This window comes from Ailuropoda melanoleuca, chromosome 1, assembly GCF_002007445.2.
Source record: "Ailuropoda melanoleuca isolate Jingjing chromosome 1, ASM200744v2, whole genome shotgun sequence".
Lineage (NCBI taxonomy): Eukaryota > Metazoa > Chordata > Mammalia > Carnivora > Ursidae > Ailuropoda > Ailuropoda melanoleuca.
Window position 1 is genome coordinate 24,121,580 of NC_048218.1, and position 21,445 is coordinate 24,143,024.

The window sequence follows — 21,445 nt, forward strand, 5'->3', positions numbered from 1 at the left end:
AGCTTACATTATGTCATTTCTTCTCTTTGGGCGTTAATGATATTTTTTGTTGAAATGGGCTTTTGAATTTTACAGTTCCATTATAAAGGCCAGCTTTGGATTGGCGGGCGGAGGAGACAGTAACTTCAAGAAGAAGCCATAACTACTGACAAAGATTTAAGATGTCATTGCTGGTGCATTAGCTTGCAGTTTTTTGAATAACATACTTAATGGTGAAAAATGAAATTATGTAATTATTCAGCTATTCATGCAAAGTCATCATGTCTGTGAGCTCAACCAGTAAAACAAATTGATAAAAGAGTATTTTTAGTGCCAAGGACTTTGCAATTGAATGTTTCATATGAATGTTTGCTGGGCCTTGACCGATATTATTAGTCTCATAGAGGGTGAGGCAAAGCATTTTCAAGGGAGAAAGCAGATTTCTAGATTTCCTTCTAGAAGCATGTCTAAATTTACATCGGCATTATAAATCTGGAGCAGCTTGCACACTGAAAATTTCTTTTATTTGTATCTTGTAGACATTTAAGAATAAGAAAAAGAAGAAAGGAAAAAAAATTTTAATTCATCTCAGTTATGTGCATGTTTCAGAGCAGAAGTCAGTTATTCCATGCTTATCAACAAAATGCCAGCATCACTGATGTCCCTACCGTCTATGCTTATGTTACTCAAAGGAGTTCTATGACTTAGAGAGTAGTGCTGCCCTCTAAGGCCGAGGGAGCAGAAGCTTGGTGTCGATAAGTGACTTGGACAAGTTTTCAAAGCTTGGGCAACCCTACATCCCTCTGCTTTTCCACTGTACTTACCGTGCAATCTTCTAAATTCCCCAAGGCAACAGCTCACTTTAAATAGCAGTTCTGGATGGAGGAAGAAGGAAAAAGCAAGCCTTTTCAACAACAACAAAAAAGGCCATGTCATTGGGCATATACTGGGAGAGAAATTAGTTCGTTTTGTCAATACAACAGAAATAGATCCATCCCTTTATATCACAACAGTGCCCCATGGGGCGGAGAGAGAGACACAGGATCATGGCATTGTCTTTCTTCATGTTCAGAAGGCTAAGTTAGCTCTGATTCCAGGACCAAAGGCCAGGACCATTATTCTGTTTCCTTCCAATCTTTCTAAATATACCTGGACAAAGTGTGGATTCACTGCTCATTCTGACCCCAGACTAAGCAATTTCTTCCTCTACACTGAGACCCTGCATGTGTGTTTGCGCATGAAAAGTTTAACTAACTGAATGCATGGGGAATGAGGGGCAAAGTTCAGTTCCGTTTTCTGGTTAACTTAATAGTTACTTTTAATTTAAAGTTTATTAAACTTTTCTGTGTTTGCTAAAAACAATCCCATCAGTTTTGTACATACCATGGAATATTAGGCATCATTTAATATCTAAGAATGCTCAGCTGTTTTGAATATGGATTTTCATTGATGAGTACTGTAGCTGTAAAAAGAGCTTGGATGAACTTGAAAGTATGTTGGAAAGCATCCTAGAAACTGCTTCTCTCCCAACTGTGAGTATAAACAGAAGGGCAGTTTATTAGGGCTTCTTCTTTAGAGAATTAGGAACATATATTGATACACTCATATGTACGTAGATATACATGCATGCACATTGCTTATTAATAAAACATAAGTATATTTTTTATATTTCAATTGAAATTACCTTCTAAAGGCTATGTCAATTGGACAAGATGAATGCATGTAATTTCAAATAAATTTATCCTGTAGGTTCCAGAAACACTGAATCGCTTTGCCTGTACTTGATCTCATATGGATTTGGGGTCTCGTTTTGTGTTTTTTGTTTTGTTTTTCCCTAAAATTTCAAACACCTGAATAATATGCACAAGAGGTGCAGTTAAATATACAAATAGAAGTCATGGCAATTGCATGTGTTGTTTGTGTTTGTTTCAACGTGACAAGTACTCCCTGTAGCCACACCAGGAAAGAGGGTGGGCAAGTACTTTAATTCCTTGTATTATACTGATCTCTAGTGGTCAGGAAGCATAACACACTTTTAAACTATTTTCCTTGGTTTAAATTTTTGTTTAAAATAGAATTCTCAGCTTTTAAAAAAATGTGATATCCAAATATTTAAACAAGTAGTGAGTTTTTAAATTATGTATGCCTACAGTTTATGTTTTCCTGTTTATATGTTTGTTTCCCTTGGAAGCAGGGACTGTGATTCATTAATTGTTGAATTTTCTGAGAGGAGTACACAGCTTCACAAAGTGCAGGGCACTGAAGATTTGTCTGCTTAGCCATACTGAGACATATTCTGTATTATACAATGATGAAATCCAAGGTTGGTTCAAGCAATCTAATAATAACTATCGTTTATTGAATTGTCATTCTGTATACGGCACAATAACTCCAGTGCAAATATTTCTTTTACTTCTCACAAAATTCCAGTAAAGTAAGTCCTATTGCCCCCACTTTATGGTCGACAAAACTGAATCCCAGGGACACTGAGCAACGTATCTAAATCACATGAAATGTAAGTGGTAGAGTTAAGGGCTCAAACTCAGTTCTATTGAAGTTTACATTCCTGCTGTGCCTGTCAGCCTCTCCACGTTTCATATATAATACTTACATTTAAAGGTTAATTCTACTATAAAAAATAAGATATTGTACACTATGCTCTGTTTTAAAATGTCAGGTGCACAATTTCTGAAATATAATTGTTCTTCTATTACAGTAAACAGTGTTTCCAAGATTCACTGATCCTGTTACAGTGTAACCACAAGTGTAAGTCAACATTCTGTCATGTTTTCTTTCCTTCAAGCCTCCCCTTTAAAATTCTGAATAGAGTGGGGCCTCGTGCCTGAAGTTGTTTTGTAATGATCCACTCTGTTTTCATGATCAGAGGAAATCCACCAAAATAAAATAGATGCTCTTTCTTCAATTATTTTAATAGCATGTGGAAACAAACTGGTGGCCCGAGAAGTCAGCCCAAAGATCGTTGGAGGAAATAATGCCCAAGAAGGAGCCTGGCCCTGGGCGGTTGGTCTTTATTATAACGGCCAACTGCTCTGTGGTGCTTCTCTCGTCAGCAGTGACTGGCTGGTGTCTGCGGCACACTGCGTCTATGGGTGAGTGTGACGTCACAGTGTCCCCTCCCAAGGGAGAGGACTACAGCGGACACTGTGCGTCCCGTTTCGTGCAGCCTCACAAAATCATCCCATCAGGGATGTGATCCAGCTCTTCATGACATTACAGAGTACCAGTCATTTTCCCGTTAAAATCGTATATAAAAATGAGAAAGTTAAATGAAAAATCATTCTTCATCAGGTACTTGCATCAACTCTTGTGTTTCCCACATACATAAAAACTGAAATTCTTACCTACACGAGGTAAGCTTTTTTCAAGGTGTAAAGTTCGTATTTAATGTATAAGTTGCACTGGATATCATTCAATCAGGCCAATATTTCGTGTCAGAAATTGTATCAAAAAAGCATGTTTAAATTGCCCTCAAGTGACAAACTGTGCTCTAAAAGTTCATGTGTAAGGACTTTGTTGTGAATTAGGATAAAAACATTTTCTTCTCAAGTCAGATCTATTTTGATGCTACCCATAACTAAAATTTAGAAGTATTATCAAACCGTATCTGTTTTTTGGTTACATCATATGACAGAATACATGTTGAATTCTAGGATCTATCTTCTCCCTCTAGAAGCAGACATACCCAAAGCAGTGCCACGGGGAAAATAGGGTGGGCGAGGGACAAGGAGAAAAGGGGGAGAAAATAAATATTCTTGAGCCCAGGCACATGTTGATTTTCTGCTTTTGCCTGAAAGAAGGCACCTTTCTAGGTAATCCCATTCTAACACTTCTGAATTTGGCCAGGAAAAAAGGTAGCTTCCTTATAGAAGATTCATAAGCCCTGACCTAAAGCAGTTTCCTGCCCTTAACTGAGTAAGAGAAGCCTCCAGAGAATGACCTGAGCTGTGAGGATTGGAATGAGCCTCCCTGTTGTCAGCATCCAGAATCTCTGAGGAAAGAACCACGTGTGCTCAGCAATGGAAGACATCGCTGTCGTTTATCAGATCAAAAAATTAACTCCCTACCAACAAAGACATTGAAAGTTCTTGGATGGATGGAGACAAATTGTCAGATGCAGAGGGTTGTGATAGTTTGTTTGGGAGGTGGGGGTGAAGGGCAGAGGGAATGAGCATTAAAGGCTTGATCCCATCGGGCCAGAGTGAGGGCCGATCTGAAGTCAGAGCCCAAAGAATCTGAAATGAGAACCCATAGCCAGATCCCAGCTGGGCTTATCACCCGGGCTGCACAAGGACTACCCAAGATACTGCTCGTCTACACCCACAGCTCTCTGATTGTAGGCATCACACCCTCCATCTGAGTGAGTAAACTAGCCTCTCCCATACCTAGACTGCCCCTTGGTGACTTTTGTGCCTCTTGATAATTATACTCTAATCTGTTTTCAACTACACCGCAAGTGTCTATCACAGTCAATTTTCCCATCCCTGCTCAACGTGACCTTAACTTTCACCTAGTCATGCTCTATGCCTTGGTATGTCACAGGTGGGTAACCTAAGCCCAATTTACAAGTAAAAGGTATCTTTAGCTACAGATTCATTGTTTTCTATTGCACAAAGGTAAGTCAGCGACCTCCCGTATTAACCTTGGATTTGGTAAATTAGTCCGTTTGATGTTCTTGCAGAACATATGCTTTCTAAATGTCAGCCAGGCTTGCAGTAATATTAGAGACATCTTTCATTTATCTACCTTACAGATGTACTTACTGTAGGTCAATGCTACCAATATCATATCTTTTTAAGCCACAAATATCCAAAGGGGAGAAAAACAGTTTTGTCTAATATACACATGCGCTCAATCATATAAGACATAAAATGTCTTTCACACAGTTTCAATACGAATGAAAGCAAACAAGTGTAAGCTGTAATAGAACAGAAGTACACTGAATTCAAACTCGTCCTCACCAACCTTGCATTGCTCTCTGTAACCACTCAGTGGTATTATTTCTTCGTTCCCAAGAAACGGATTGGTGTTTTAACCTGCAGGTGGCCAAAGGGTTTAATTGGGCAGCTCTTTTCTGGCTACGTTCTTACTGTCCACACTCCTGTTCCCATCCCTCGGCCATTATGGATGTCATTAAATTTTCCTCTGCCTGTTCTTTTTCTCTGTCACTGATTTGTCTTCTTTTTGAACCTTAAAAGAAAGATTTGGAGAGTATGGACCAACTTTACTGCGGCTTAAAGGCAAGGTTGACTTTAAACCAGAGGATAGAATCTTGATACTGCTTATGCTATTGACCTTATGTGACTTGGTGTCTCCGTTTCAGTATCCTCCTCCATAGGGTGTTCATAAAGAGATCTCCCTCCTAGAGTGATTATCAGGACAAAAGTAAGATGATGCAATACTTTTGCATACTGTGAATTATGTAAATGTACAATAAAATTTTTATTGTGCTACTGTTCCTGAGCAGGAAAGGTCCATGAAGGAAGAGTCTAATTCTTGCCCAGGAGATGTTCAGCATATTTATTTTTAAAACTTTTTATATTGTTACAATATTGGGGGCTTTATTTGGATACAGTATTTAGAGAAAGCTTCACAACAAATGAAAATTGAAGGAAGAGCTAAAGATGAGGGAGAAACTTAACACAAGTTTCTGGGAAGGTAACATCAACTCAATTGTTCTGGGGCAGGAGCCTGCGCCAGAAACCTCAAGAAGCCTGCTGTTGCTGCTGGCCAGGAAGTAGTTGGCAGACAGGAAGGAACAAGACTGGGGAGGTAGGCAGGACCAGATCCTAGGCCCTGGTGAGGAGTAAGGAGGCCATGATAAATGCCTTCATCTGGAAGGTGAAGAGTGACATTATCTGGAGAGGCATCTGCTGGGAGGAGCAATCATGAAACCAGGGAGACCAGTTAGAAAGAAACAATGGTGGCCCTAGGATTATGGCTGAGGAAGCTGGACAAATGCCTGGATCTCATTCATAAGTTCAGGAGGATAGAGTTACAGATGGATGAAGAGAATGGGCAAGGGCAGAGTCAAGGGTTATGGCTTGAACAAATAGGGTGTGTGTTGATATCATTTACTGAAATGAGAATAATGAGAAGAAACAGGATTGCCAAGAGAATAAGAGTTCTGAGTTTTTGATATTGAATTTAGGACTTCCTGATAAAACCCAAATGATACTGGCCAACTGGCATGTGGCATGTGAGTCTGGAGTTCAGGGAGAAGTCAATTAATGAAATACAAATTTGGAAATTTTGCACAGACTGCTGGTATTTGAAGTCATGGCATTGGATAGGATCCTCTAGGGGGTTAGTGTAAGTGGAGAAGAGAAGAAAGCAAAAAGTAGAACTCAGGAGTATTCTAGTATTTGGATTTTGAGAGGAACAAAAGAGCTGGGGGAAAAGACAGGAAAAGCAGAGAATGAAATGAAAGGAAAATCACAAGTACTCAGGGAGTCCTGGAAGTCAAGTGAAGAAAGGCATTCAAAAATTGTTTCTGAAGTTTGTAGACATAACCCTTCAGATCAAATGATGCTGAGGATTATTTTGCTTTCTCCTTGTTCCCTGTACTTCTTTTTCTAACACTTAAACAAATAAAGGCATATCTCTAGTTTAAAAACAGGTTTCTACTTAGTAGTTGAACTAAAAATACCCTTATATGTGAAACTCTTGTCTTTATTCATAAAAAGGAATAATAGTTAAACATAACCTCACCATTCACCCTTTTTCTTTTATAATACAACCACCTTTTATACACCTTAATTTTTCTCTTTGGAGTTTCATTATGATGGGCTTATGGCCCTTTGTCAACAATTTATTTTATTAACTAGGATAATTATTATGTTTATGATACTTAAATTGTTAAAACTGGCCCATATTATCACATTTAATCTAGCTCCTTTGTTTTTTTTTTAAACTATCCCTAATATTCTGGAAAACTTTCCTTTTTCTTTCAAGTTTTCATCTAAATTCCAGTTAATTAACATAGCTTGTAATATTAGTTTCAGGTGTAGAATTTAGTGACTCATCATTTACATACAACAAATACCCAGTTCTCATCACAAGTGCCCTCCTTAATCCCCATCACTCATTAATCCATCCCCTCTGCCCATCTTCTCTCAAGCAACCCTCAGTTTGTTCTCTATAGTTGAATCTGTTTCCTGGTTTGCCTCTCTTACTCCCTGACCCATGTTCATCTGTTTTGTTTCTTAAAGTCCACATATGAGTGGACTCATATGGTATTTGTCTTTCTCTGACTGACTTACTTCACTTAGCATTATTCCCCTATAGATCCAACCATGTCATTGCAAATGGAAAGATTTCATTCTTTTTCATGGCTGAGTAGTATTCCTGTGTGTGTGTGTGTGTGTGTGTGTGTGTGTGTGTGTGTGTCTACATATATATATACACACCACATCTTTATCCATCCATCAATCAATGGACATTTGGGTTCTACTCTTGAAAACTTTCTTACTCTCTAACAACCCCATATTTCAGAGGCATTCTAATTTTTACTTGCGTTAAAAAATGGAATTGGTTATTTGTAGGAATCCTTTTTCTATTCAGTGGAGAATAATAATAGAGACATAAAACGCTGTGCTGGGGGTAAACATTGGGGTTGGCAGTGGACAGACTTGACTAAAGTACCATCTTTGTTAATGGTAGAACAGAAAATTTTTTCAGAGTTATGGATTCCCACTGCTTTTTCTTCCTTTCAGATATTGTGCTGCTCTATCTTACTGTATTTACTTTTTACCACAATAAAAATCCCATTTACCAATGAACATCCGTATACTCTGAGTAGGAGATTTCTTTACACATCAACACACAGCAACCCAGACTGGCATAGCACTAGTTCCTTCCATCCGGTGCAACATCTAAGGAGCACCTACTGTGTACCAAGAATTGTGCGAGTCTTTGAGGTTATAGAATTCCAGAATACATTTCTTTCTGTTGCCTCCCTACTTATGCCTTTCTTTCTCTTACTACTATGAAAAACATTTTGTTTGAACAAGGCAGGCATAGATGAAATGCCCAGCAGAAATTCAGCCAACCTCCCCTATCTCAAGGTACCCTACTTCTGCCATCTTTAGTCTGTGACAGATTGGGGCTTGCCTATCCAATGGGGCTATCTCCTGTTCCCATTGTTTTCTGTCTATAACTTTTCGTTGTTTCACTAGAGTGTAGATGCTTTGAGACAAATATATTTTTAAAATATAATTAAGCATCCCCTCCTCATCTGCACTGATTTTTCTGAAGGTTTTCTTCTCCTGTCTCTTGGCTTTGGGTGAATGGAAAAGCCAGGGAGAATTCTGTATTACTCAATATCCCAAAAGGAATTACGAAGTGCAGTTTCTTGGGTCCCACTCCAACCTTCCAAATTAGGATCTCTGGAGGTGAAGTTAGGAATCCGAATTTTTAGCAAATTCTTCAGGTGATTCGTAAATTTGAGTACCACTGGCCAGAACTTCTGGGTTCTCAAGTCTTCCTTCTGAGAGAAGGCACTAAGATTGCAGTGGGATGTAGTTTTCTAGTGGTGCTTGTGCTAATGTGAGCTTGTGGTGGGGAAGCTAAGCACATAGACAGAAAAAGTTATGTGGAGCAAGACTTGAGAGAGAAATGCAGGCGATACATGTTGGAAGAGCATCTCCTTCCTAATATACAACTTACAGATACAGGAGAAAGAAAAACATGAAAAAAGGCTATTTTCCATGTAGCACTATAACAACTTTGGAACTCATTAAGAATGTGTCAGATTAATATTGCTGTAACTTGTATTTAATTAGACCAGTAGCTTGAAGCATGTATGTTTAATTTTCACAGTCCATGGTTCATGGATTGGTTTTCTACTCCAAACCCTGAAAGAACAAGACGAAATGGTGATTACTAAACTTCGTGCTGCCTGCAAGCTCTCTCATAACAGTAACTAATATTTATTGTTCTCAGAAGGAGTACAGTACTTACAAAAGAGATAAAAATTTGGGAGGTTAGCTACTAAACTGCATTATTTTTTCTTAACTACAATTTTTTTAAAGATTTTATTTATTTATTTAGAGAGACAGTGTGTGGCAGAGGAAGGGGCAGAGAGAAGGGAGAGAGAGAAACAATCTCAAGCAGACTCCCTGCTGAGCACAGGGCCCACTGGGGCTCCATTCCAGGACCTTAAGGTCAAGACCTGAGCCGAGGGTGCCTGAGTGGCTCAGTCGTTAAGCGTCTGCCTTTGGCTCAGGGAGTAATCCCGGGGTCCTGGGATCAAGCCCCACATCAGGCTCCCTGTTCTGGGGGGAGCCTGCTTCTTCCTCTCTCACTCCCCCTGGTTGTGTTCCCTCTCTCACTGGCTGTCTCTCTCAAATAAATAAATAAATAAATAAATAAATAAATAATCTTAAAAATAAAAGACCTGAGCCAAAACCAAGAGTCAGACACTCAACTGACTGAGCCACTGAGGCACCCCTGAACTGCATTATTTCGTCATCAAGTTAAATCTATAGCAAATAACTGCATATATCTCTGAATTTTCATGAAAGTTTTCCTGAAGATAAAATATGTCAAAAGCATTTAAGAAGACAATCCTATCATTTTTTAAAATAAATGCAATCTATTAACTTCAAAATAAAACCTCTATATTGGACTCAAACTCCTTTTGAGCAAATTTTATACCATTAATATAATCAATATTATTTATAATATGAATATTAATATAATGTCTTTGTTATATAAAATATATTTATAATACAAAACATAGTGTGTATAAATAAAATTAAATGCAAAGTAAGAAACATAGGGTGACAATTGTATAATTATTTTTTGTAAATATTCAGTTAATATATATTAAATGTTTAATAAAAAATACAGTTCTTAAAAAAAGAGTAACTACCTGTTACCTGTCAGCTATAACAGGTATGCTAATCAAGTAACAACCATGACCAGCTGAGCTTTGGGAAACATACTTAAATAAGTGATACAGAAAGAAATTCAGAGCTAGGACACCAGGAAAGAGATTGCATTCTATCACCTCTCTCTGAGTAGGCCAAGGTGGGCTGGGGAGTCCCAGAACACGGGGGAGAGGGTGTGGTCAGAATGTCCGAAATTATCAGTGAGTCCAGCTGGGCTGCAGTACTGATTCCCCTGACCTGGAGAGGGGAAAGTGAAAAGGCCTCTTGACCAGCAAACAGAGCCTTCACAGCACCATAATACCCTCCAGGCTCAACATCTGGGCGTTGAAGGAGCTACCACCAACCACTAGGAGCAGAGACATCCTCCCCTTCCTGAGCCCAGATACTCCAGTGGCAGAGTATGTCTCTCCTCCCAACCCTCCCCTCATGTTCTCAACCCTGCCCACAGAACCCTGCCCAGAGCCCCTGGAGGCACCCCAGTATGCTGGTGCAAGCACGGCCTCTAAAGTCAGAGGGTCCCAGGGCAAGTCTCCGCCCCACCACTTAAACTGTCAGCATCCAGTTTGCTCTGATGTAAAATCCATAGCACAGCGGCAAAAATGAAAATGTGATGCAGTCGAAGTACATGGCACTGCCCTTGGCACAAAATAGGCTCTCCGGAAATGGGTGTTATTCTATTCTATAAAGCATGTCAGGAACTTCCTCTCGTGTTAATGCCGTGTGGTTATCAGTGGATATCTTCTGGATCGTGGGCTTTCATTGGTTTTGCTGATGCCAGCGACTTGATCAAATACAATCCTTTGTTTAATTTCAGCAAAGTAATGGATAGGTAAAAAGACAAACAAATGGACTTGAAATAACTTCATGCCCTTTGTGTATTTGTAGGTGACTTCGATCCTAACAGTTGAAAGACCACATTAAACGAGGCATTTGTAACTATTAAGAATTAAATCACTAGCTCTTCTAAAATAGCAGTTACTGAATTTTGACTGCATTGTGAATATGACTTAATTGCCTTAATTCCAGCTGTTCACTAGTAGTTTCATGTTGTGAAGATGTAACACCCCAAAAGCACAGTTAGACGTCCCTACACACTTTCAAACTGTCATTTAATCTGCCTATAACACACATGCTTTCCTTCACTGGTTCATTAACAAGGGCCAACATTACGTATGGAAAGTTATTCAAGTTTATTGTATATGAAAATCACTCAAGTTCGTATGTTAGATTGTAAACATAGTAATAGGTTTTATTGCTTGTCTTAATGTTGTGTAAATCCAGTGACCCCCTAAACAGGAGAATGCTCCTGAAGCTCCTTCCTGCTAGCTGGGGCCGCCTGCAGAAACCCTGGACCAAGGTGCAGTCTCCACGGTGGAACGGAATCTAAGGCAGTGGGTTCTCTAACGTGACCATACGTTAGGATAAACCTGGAGATTTAATTTAAAAATAACATATATTTTTAAAGTCCCTCTCCGCATTCCAAACTCACTAAATCAGAGATAGAGAAGGCGGAGCAGGTAACAGTGTTATTTAAAAGAACTCCAGGTGATTCTAATGTGAAACCAAAGTTGAGAGCCACCATCTAGAACTAGAGATCAAGAGAAGATTTAAGAGAAGTGATAGAAATGAGCACTAATTAAGGCTCTTTCTATGATCTGATCAGAAGAATAAAAAATTGAAAGAATGTTTTTAAAGAAGAATCACTCAGAGAAATTCAAGAATATTTGAGGATGGGCACACAGAGTTCTGAAATACCTACTATGAGCAGCATCTTTAGAAAGTAACTGGTGGATGGAGGGTTTCTTACCTGTCTTTTTCATAATCTTCAGGAGAAATTTAGAGCCATCTAAGTGGGAAGCAATCCTAGGCCTGCATATGACATCGAATCTGACTTCTCCTCAAATAGTAACTCGGTTGATAGATCAAATTGTCATAAACCCACATTACAATAAACGGACAAAGGACAGTGACATCGCCATGATGCATCTTGACTTTAAAGTGAATTACACAGGTAAAAGAAATCAGTTTTAGTCATCTTATCTGGCCAAATCAATTCAAAATTAGATTTGAAATATTATCAGTACCAATGAATTAATAGTCCATAAAAGTTGGATAATTTGTTATAGAAATCATTATAATTTAAATGGAATTGGGGAATGGAGCGAAACATATTCAATTATCTTCATCAAGGTGTTTAAATCCAACTTTCTAGAAAGTTGGCCAGCAAATTAAAATGTTCTGAGCCCCCTGTAATAATAAACTCAAAAGAGCAGCATAGAGAAAATAGGTCATGTTACAACGCATGCCTTCTCTATTTCTCATGTGAAAGGAAGGCAGGTCCATCTCCCACAAAGGGCAGAGTAGGACAAACTGAGAGACGAGAAGATGCTCTAAGAGTAAAGTGAGTAAGAATTAAGATAGCCACAGAGTCAATAATATTAATAGGGTGGCAGCTGGAAGACTTCCTCCAAAGAACTAGAAAAAGTGCAAGAAATCACGTAATGGAGTGAACTTTATCCTGAAGGACTCTGCTCAACTCCATCCTTTACTCCAAAGACTTTTCCAACTCCCAGTAAGAAGAAAGTGCTGCCATTTCTGGCTCTCATGGGATTTGGTCTACACATATATTAAAGCGCTTATCAAAGGCAGACTGTTAACTGTGGTTAATTATGTAGCCCTGTCCTTGAGGGTAAGCACCATATCTTATTCATTTTTGTGTCTGCCTGGGTCTTACATGTAGTGGGTGCTTAATAAATGTCAGACAGCTTGTAAATTGTTGGAGAAGGGCTTTAAAAGTCAGTACCAATGCTGATGCTTCCATAAGTGCACTGTAAAACAATCATCCGAAAGCTTTTTTAATGTGGAGATAATTGAGGAAAATCAAAAAAGCCTCAGAACTCTTTTACAAGTGTCTCTTAATTGGCCCTAAAGAACAGCCTTCCCAAGATTGTCACAGAACTGACACTGTAAATAGCATGATTACTTATAATCAAATATAAATGATAAACTCTAGAACTAAGACATTGTGTACCTTCTTAAAGAGTAATAAGGAGACAATGTAGAAAAGGATCCCCAAAGACCACCAGTAATACCTAGTCCATTGCCAGAGTGCCACCCTGACATGTTTCTTTACCCTATGACTGATGTCTAAAAAATGTTCGAGCAGCATAAAACAAAAATACAAGTTTTTTAAATAAAATGTTGAAAATAATTGATTTTTCAAACTTGTTAGAAATGCATGTTTGTCTGTGTTTTGTTTTTCCAGATTATATACAACCTATTTGTTTACCAGAAGAAAATCAAGTTTTTCCTCCAGGAAGAATTTGTTCCATTGCTGGCTGGGGGAGGGTTATATATCAAGGTAAATCATCAGCCTCAACAAAAAGAAAGTGCTTACTAGTAAGAAGGATGCTATTGCACTATCCTGTGAATATTTTCAACATTTTTTGCAATAGCTCTTCACAACTGTCAGGCTTATATTCATATGTTGTGTATTTGTACAGTTTTTTAAAAAATTCCAGATTGTATAGAGCATATTACAAAACTATAATCCTTATTGGAGGAGAGTTCAAGCATCCTCCAAACTAAGTACCTAATTTTAGTATTATAAATACCCTGATATGGAGAAAAGATATGCCTATTTAAATGAATACTACAAAGGTTACAAAATTTATTTTTGTAAAGCACCCGGATAAAGTCTGATCAAAAGCCAAATTATTGCCTGTTACATTTTCCAAATCAATAAAACTATCTTTATTTATCACATAAAGGCATCACACTCCCATTCCTTAAAAAATGAGAAGGGAATCCCCCTTAACTTCAACATGCTGACTCAGCCTACTCAGATGTGGCACGAATCATACACTAAAGACTGTAAGCGGACTCGTTAGCCTTATTTAATAGGATGTTTTCCAAACACAGAAAAGATGCATATTAAGACTAACTGAACATAATTTTTTTACAAAATTCCCGTACTTCATTCTCTCTAAATGTAACTACAAGGCACACTGGCTTCAGAATTCCTAATAGGAGTTACTCCATCTAGGGCAGAATTTTGACTACCCATTAAAAATTAAGCAAAAAGGAAAAGCACTATATAGTCCGGTGGGAGAACCCAGCCTCTGCAGTCGCAGCAGATCATGGCCGAGATACTTAAAAAACCTAATTGTATGAGATGAAAAGCCACAGAATCTTGTGGAGAGGTGCAGCTACCAAGTAGTAAAGCATTTGCAGTTAAAACACCCTTATTCCTTGTAAAAGAAAGGATGACGTTCTAAGTCAAATCTTTGCCTGACGAATTCAGCTGAGGTTCTCCACGGCAATTGCATTATGTCGCTGAAAGGCCTCATGTCTGTTGTCCATAAAGTGTACTGAAGTCAAAGGCTGTATCTTCTTTGATTTCCTCCACTTGAAAGATGCCATGATTTATTAAATTTGAAATCTAAAGAGTAAAAATGATTCCTAGATAGATATTGTCTCTCTCAGACTTCAAACTAAAAGACATTTATGGCCACAATGTAGACTCTTCAAAAACAAATTATCCCCTAACAAAATTTAAGACTCTTTATTCCATTGGAAATGGGTATTTCTTTTAAGAGCCGAGTAAATTTGGCTCACATTTACTTATTGTTACTAAAGATACGCATTTAATTGACTTAAGAAGGGTCTCTGAGGGTGGTATGGAGCCAAGGAAAATCTGTATCTGAGATCAATTTCATTGAGGAATAAATGCTCAGATCATGTTTAAATACTTCCTGGGTGATGGAAATTTTGACGAATTTTCCGAACTTTGTCTTATGATTTCCAGCTACTTAACTGTGTAAAACCCAGTTTCCCCCCTTTTGAGTATATTATCCTAGTTAGCTAGGAAAACCATGAACATATTGTTTACTAGGAAGAAATGAAGTGATAGTAGTCAGTTAAATTAAGGCAATTAGTAAAGTTAAAATAACTTTACTGATATTTTTATGTAGGTCTTTGTGTGTGCATTCTCAATTATCCTTATGACAATTCATGCAGACAAATAAATATTAAATATAAGAGCACTGCTCAAATTTTTCTTTACCAAAAAGTTTTATCGTATACCCATCCAATCCTTTTTATTCCTTGACGAGCAAAAAAATGGACTTTGATTTTGTAATAGTTTATAATAAAAATAAAGTCTGCCAGCCCATCTTCAATCTTCATAGAATGAATAACAGTGAGATGTTCAATTCCCTCCTCCATCTTCACCTCTTAAAGTCCAATGTCAAACTTTCAAAGTCACCCAGTGGCTTGCAGCTGGAGTCACAGGCACCAGCTGGAAATTGTCATTTGCGCACGTCTCCCAACTCCTATTCACTGTCATGCTGGTACCTTGAAATCGACCATGGTTGGAGTGCTTGCATCAGGCAAATGATACATACTGAGGATTTTTTTTTTCTTGAAAACTGGTGTTAAACATTTACTAACCCAGCACTGAGTCATACATATTGCTTTGCACTGAAATTATATACATACACATACGTCCGTGTACATACATACACACACGCTAGTTTCCTGTCTTTTTAGTGTGTGGATTAAACCGAGGTAGAAATGAAGTCATATACATGTTTGCAATAACATTGACTGTCATATGTACTAAGTTGTCATCAACTTCTTGCCTCTCTTGAGGAACCAAACAGAACTGCTAATTATTAGAAAGAGCTTATCAGGTGCCTTTTCTGAGACACTAGACACCTGCTTGTTTCACATCCCTCTTGGGATTAGTATTTCAGTAAACAGAGAGTCATGCTTCCAGTAGATGAGTCATTCTGTAAAAAGCATGGAAGTGCATTCTGTTACAAAATGCCTCCTTTCTCTTCACCTGCATGTGGATGACAAGCTGATTGCCCTCAGGCCAGGGCACCGTGCTGCTGAGCTTTGTCTTCTGTTCGGTGCACACCTGCTCATTCACGGAGCCTCACAAAGTTGCTGAATGCCATTATCAGGGAGCACCTCTTCAGGTGCCAAATGAAAAGCCTCCTGGATTTCGGAGTCGTTGCTAATTTCCATAAATGAAACTCTGTGTTCGTGGGCTTTTTTTTCCCCATGAGCAACACTGTAACCACTTAAAATTACTGCAAATGCCTAAAGCCTGTCTAGTCCAATCCACCATTCCTGTTAGCCCTTGGAAACTGAAAAAGTGCTTTACTGTTATCCATTTGGCAAAATCCACAGATGGGCTTTATTCTGTGCTTTAAAATACTAAGGTTAGCATTTAGTTTCATTATATATACACACAGTACTCGATAATGAGAGTGAGCTGTTGAAATAAAGGAGACTGATGGTGGCCCATTCAGTGACGCACGTTGATCCCTTCTGACTGGCTGGCTGCGTTACCGTTTTGAACAGGTCCGACTGCAAACACATTGCAAGAAGCCAATGTTCCTCTTCTTTCAAATGAGAAATGCCAACAACAGATGCCAGAATATAACATTACAGAAAATATGGTCTGTGCAGGCTATGAAGAAGGAGGAATAGATACTTGTCAGGTAAGTATGAAAAACCGTTCACTCTACATCTCCAGAAAGCATTGCTCAATAATGATTTTGTCACTTTGCAACAATTAGGGCGCAAAGAATTCATCAGGGTTTTAACTTCATTTCTTCTTTTACCAAACTGACTTTTTTTTTTAAAGATTTTATTTATTTATTTGACACAGAGAGAGAGAGCACAAGCAGGTGGGGCAGCAAAAGGAGAGGGAGCAGCAGATACCCGCTGAGCAGGGAGCAAGACATGGGGCTTGATCCCAGGGTCCTAGGATCATGACCTGAACTAAAGGCAGATGCTTAACCGTCTGAGCCACCCAAGCGCCCCCCAAACTGACTTTTTGTTTTTTTATTTGTGGCCTACTTGCATAGTATGGCTAGGGTGGATGTGAGTGTTAGAAATAAAACTCATTTTTAAGAACCAATATTAAAATCGGGTATCTTTAGAGCTGAGGCATAAAATATGAGTGTGTGAGAGAGTCAGGTAAACTATGGAGAGCTGGCCCACTATTGACCTGGAGAGGACACACCTTAGCTAAATCTAATTCTGATTCTTTAAAACCCTATACAAATTTCAGACAAACACACAAAAAGCAAGTCGGGAGGCCAATTTCACCTACTGGCTTCCAATTTTCAACCCTGGTTTTGAGTATGGGCCATGGGTCCAGTGGCAAGAAATAATTTCCTGCATAAAACCAACCTGGATACCCTGGTTAGAACCAGTTTGCAGGTAACCACTTATAGGAAGGTTAAAAACTAGAACTCACTCAACAGCCTAGCATAACTCTGGACCTAGAACTCCTACCCTAGAATTTTCATCTTATCATTTACATTTCATTTTAGAGATGTAATAACATGATCTCACTGAATTTCAGTACTGCACCATTCAAGTATCAACAGCTTTTGACTTACATGACCACGAAAGAAAACTACCCACAAACTCATTGAAGACAAAAACATCTTATCACTTAGAAATAATGTGGCCATCTATTAGTGCCATGAAATCCACATACATTCAACAAGTAAAAAGTAAATTCTGCCAGATTTTAGAATTATTATTCATTTTTAGGTGCAGCATGAAATAGTCACGAAAGCATAGATTCTGGGCTCAGACTACTCTTACTTCACTTGCCTAAATACGTTTGGGAGAGACTTTGGGCAAGACACTTCAGTTTTATTGAGAGGTTTAAAAAATCAAGTAACACGTATAAGGCATTTAAATAAGCGCTCAAAATATTAACAAATTTCACTATAAGACTTTGGAAATGAATTTTCTAGCATGTTTTCTGTATTTGAAAATTAATAAGATGTTGATGCACCAACATCTACTGGATTAGATTAAGCCTGATAGCAGTACTGAGCAAATGAATACTTTACAAGTGGGGATGCAGCAATTTATACCATGGGAAAGTCTTTCACTTTGTTGAAGTGTAAACAACTTGTTATATGTATTAACACCTATGTCACCATAATTCAACTTGATACAAGACTTTTTTAACAGACACTTCCCCAGATGAACCTTTATATGTATCTACTAGTTAAGTCAGTGTCTCAAATCATGTTAAACTTTCAGCCTGGTTTTACATTTATTCTGCTTTGTTGAACACTTGCAAATTCAAGACATATTAATAGGATAGCTTTCTTCTTGTTTAAAATTTAACTCTGGATCTTATACGTTCCTTTTAAAATGAAAAGCGTGCTAAAGGTAAAATATATTGCCACTTAGAGGGAGATTTATAGAATTATTGTTCAGGAGGGAAATCAGCTGTACAACTTCAATTACAGTTAATGGGGGTTGTGTGGCAGGTGCCTTACACACTAGGTAGAAAATATGACCACGGATGCTACTGATATTAGAGTTACATTAAGCCAGTCACTTGTGCCAGATCTCTGAAATCTTGTTTGGCTCTGATTTCTAAAGAGTCTAAGTATGTTATTCATTCACAAGTAAGAATGTCCACACACAGGGCAATATTTTGTGTAATGTTATCATGATTCAGTATTCGATAGTCTAGAGGGCCACATGATTTTCTTTGTTCAACTTTAATACTACGTTTTACAAGAGGATTAACCAATTAAATAAGAATACCTTTAAAATTATGAATATGCTACAATTGATACGTCACTTGAATAAGCTCCTCGAAGCATTATTTCCCCCCCTACAGTGGCAAAGAATTGGTCCTATTAGTCATTCATACATTCTTGAGTATCTTCTAGCTTACCAAAGGCTTGCGTGTGGGGGATGGTTGTCTGGATTTTAAGGCACCCCATGTGGCTGTAGAAGTCCCCTCTATACAGAAAGAAGTGAACGACACAAACAGCAAACTCATTCTGCTAACTCTGCAGAGCCTTATTCTACCCCAGTGGTTTTCCAAGCATGGCCTCCAATCCAGCAGATCAGCAGCACCTGAGAACCTGTTCCAGGTGCAAATTCTCAGGCCCCAGCACAGACCTGCTGAGTCAGCAACTCTAACGCTGTGGCCCAGCAATACGGCAACGTAAATTTTAGGGTAATGCGTTATGGTCTGGACATTCACTCCTATTTTTGAAGTCCATACATATCTCTGAGATAGTGGAAGAGGGAAATAGCTCCTTGAACAAATCAGCAAATTAAGGCAAGAAGTTACACAACAGAACTGAAACAATAGAGTTAGATGAGAGAAGTGACAGTCTCAGACGTAATAGGTCTCTCAACCACATAGACAACGCAACTGCTGGGCATCAAGCCTGCTGCTGGATCATTGGAATACCTGGAACTGACCCCGTGCACGTTGGGTAATTTAAAATCCTCGTGCACGGAATCAATATCTAGGTTCTATTGTCTTTTTAAAAAATTGAATTATCTTAGAAAATACAAAGAAAACCAAATGACTCCTTTTCGAAATACCCAAACAGTTGAGGTTTATTTTTACTAAATTCTAACCTTGAGTCTGTATTCATCCTTAAATGTTCCATACATATTTCTGGACCCAAACTATAAACTAAGGGTTTAGGATACAGAAATACAAATCACAGTCCCTGCCTTCAAACACATTTGTTACATCTAGAAAAGAGGTAACCTATGGTTGCCAGTGCAATTAATGTTCCTCTGTACCCAAGCAAGAAAAGGTGCTTCTATACACCACATTTTTTCCCCTTAAATATGGTCCCAAAGATAATAAAGAATCAGGCAAAAAAATCAGGATTTTTTTTAAAACAAACTTGGGTTGAAATATTCTTTTGTACCAGTGATGGCAACCAAAGTACACGAGACTGTAAATTCCTTCATAAATATAAAAAAAAGATTAAAAATTTTGCACAATTAATGTATGAGGAAAATTGGCGAATTACTCGTTAAGTAATGGTACGTTGTGTTTGTATTATGTTTTTTCGCATTATACACAAATACTCCTGTGCAAATGAAATATACGGAATTAACTCTAGCAGAAACTGTTATAATTAATATTTTCAAAAATTAAATAATTCTTCCTCAGTTAAAATCTCCTATGAAAATATGTGTGCTTATCATAAATTATATCATTGATATGCCTACTGCCATTGAAATGTTAAGATTTTTTCAAATCTGATTGTCTACTCACAAAAAGTTAACGCTGCCCAAAAGAACTAAAATCAACTTTATGTGTTGAGTTTTTAGTTTCTCTAAACACACAATGTGAAATAAGTGTCTTCTCTGCAAAGCCTCTCCCAATTCTTAGAACATACCTCTTTTGTTTTGTTTTTTTGTTTCAAGTTTTTATTTAAACTCCAGTTAGTTAACATATAGTGTAATACAAGGTTCGGGAGTGGAATCTAGTGATTTCTCCCTTCCATACAACACCCAGTGCTCATCACAAGTGCCCTCCTTAGTCCTCATCACCCATCTAACCCATCCCCCCACCCATCTCCCCTCCAGCAACCCTCAGTTTCTTCTCTGTTGTTGGGAGTCTGTTTTATGGTTTGCCTCTCTCTTTTTCCCCCCCTATGTTCATCTGTTTTGTTTCTTAAGTTCCACATATGAGTGAAACCATACCATACCTCTTTTAATAAAATGATCTTTCAATATATATTTTGGTTGGGATGTTCTCATAGTTGTGCCTTAGAGAATTTCTTAGTACCTATTAAAATGAAATGAAAATAAGGAAACTTTTGCTATAAAAGTACATCATGAAGAATTACATGCAAATTATGTTTTAGTTGTCATAGTTTCTCTGTGTCCTTTCTGAGCAGCCAAAGGTTCTCATTTTTGACGGAGAATGTTGGTGAAGAGATATACAGATGACTTGTAATTAAATCATATTTTTGATCTCTAGTTTTGAATTGATTTGTTAAAAATAACCTTAGATGTCTATGCCAATCGACAACACATCTACAATTTTCTTTTGCAATTTCCTCTTTAGGGGGATTCAGGAGGACCATTAATGTGCCAAGAAAACAACAGGTGGTTCCTGGCTGGTGTGACGTCATTTGGATACCAGTGTGCACGGCCGAATCGTCCAGGAGTGTATGCCCGGGTCCTGAGGTTCACAGAATGGATACAAAGTTTTCTACAGTAGAGTGTTTCCTAAGCCAACATGAAAGTCATGCTGTTTTCCCATTTCTCTCTAAGGAGTATGGAAATTGAGACTTTTGTCAAAATGGCTTCTAAAAGACTGTATTCTTACCTAAGCCACTGCAATCCTGAGGGGTGAGGGTGAACACAAAAAATAATCTTTACCATATAAAGTGACTTTAAAATAATATACTTTGATTTCATTGTGAACAGCTAATCTTTCACAGAGATCATCATTTCCTTTGTTTGTAATCGTTTTTATCAAATTCTCTGATTCAAAGGAATGCTATGGTAAAGTATATACTAAACTTTGGTAGAATTAGGAAGAGAATGAAATAAACTGTTTTGCACAGAATGTTGTTATTTGAACTAAACTGCTATAAATTATCTAGTTCCACAATCTCAATATTCTTCCCACTTTTCTGTCTAAAGGCATTTCCAATTCATCTTGAGCATATCCTTAATATTTTCCCCACTCCTAAAAAATATGTATTTTAAGCTCATGTCACAGATGTAGA

General features: G+C 38.0%; 1 protein-coding gene across 1 annotated transcript in view; it reads left to right on the top strand.

Moving 5' to 3' along the window:
• Window positions 1-20,931, top strand: part of TMPRSS15 (transmembrane serine protease 15) — a 111,824-nt gene extending 90,893 nt beyond the window's left edge. The window contains exons 21-26 of the mRNA XM_002927997.1: window positions 2,696-2,745; window positions 2,915-3,089; window positions 11,720-11,901; window positions 13,156-13,251; window positions 16,263-16,402; window positions 20,776-20,931. Coding sequence (XP_002928043.1) covers window positions 2,696-2,745; window positions 2,915-3,089; window positions 11,720-11,901; window positions 13,156-13,251; window positions 16,263-16,402; window positions 20,776-20,931 — 799 coding nt within the window. The remainder of the gene's footprint in view (window positions 1-2,695; window positions 2,746-2,914; window positions 3,090-11,719; window positions 11,902-13,155; window positions 13,252-16,262; window positions 16,403-20,775) is intronic.
• Window positions 20,932-21,445: the final 514 nt, after the last annotated feature.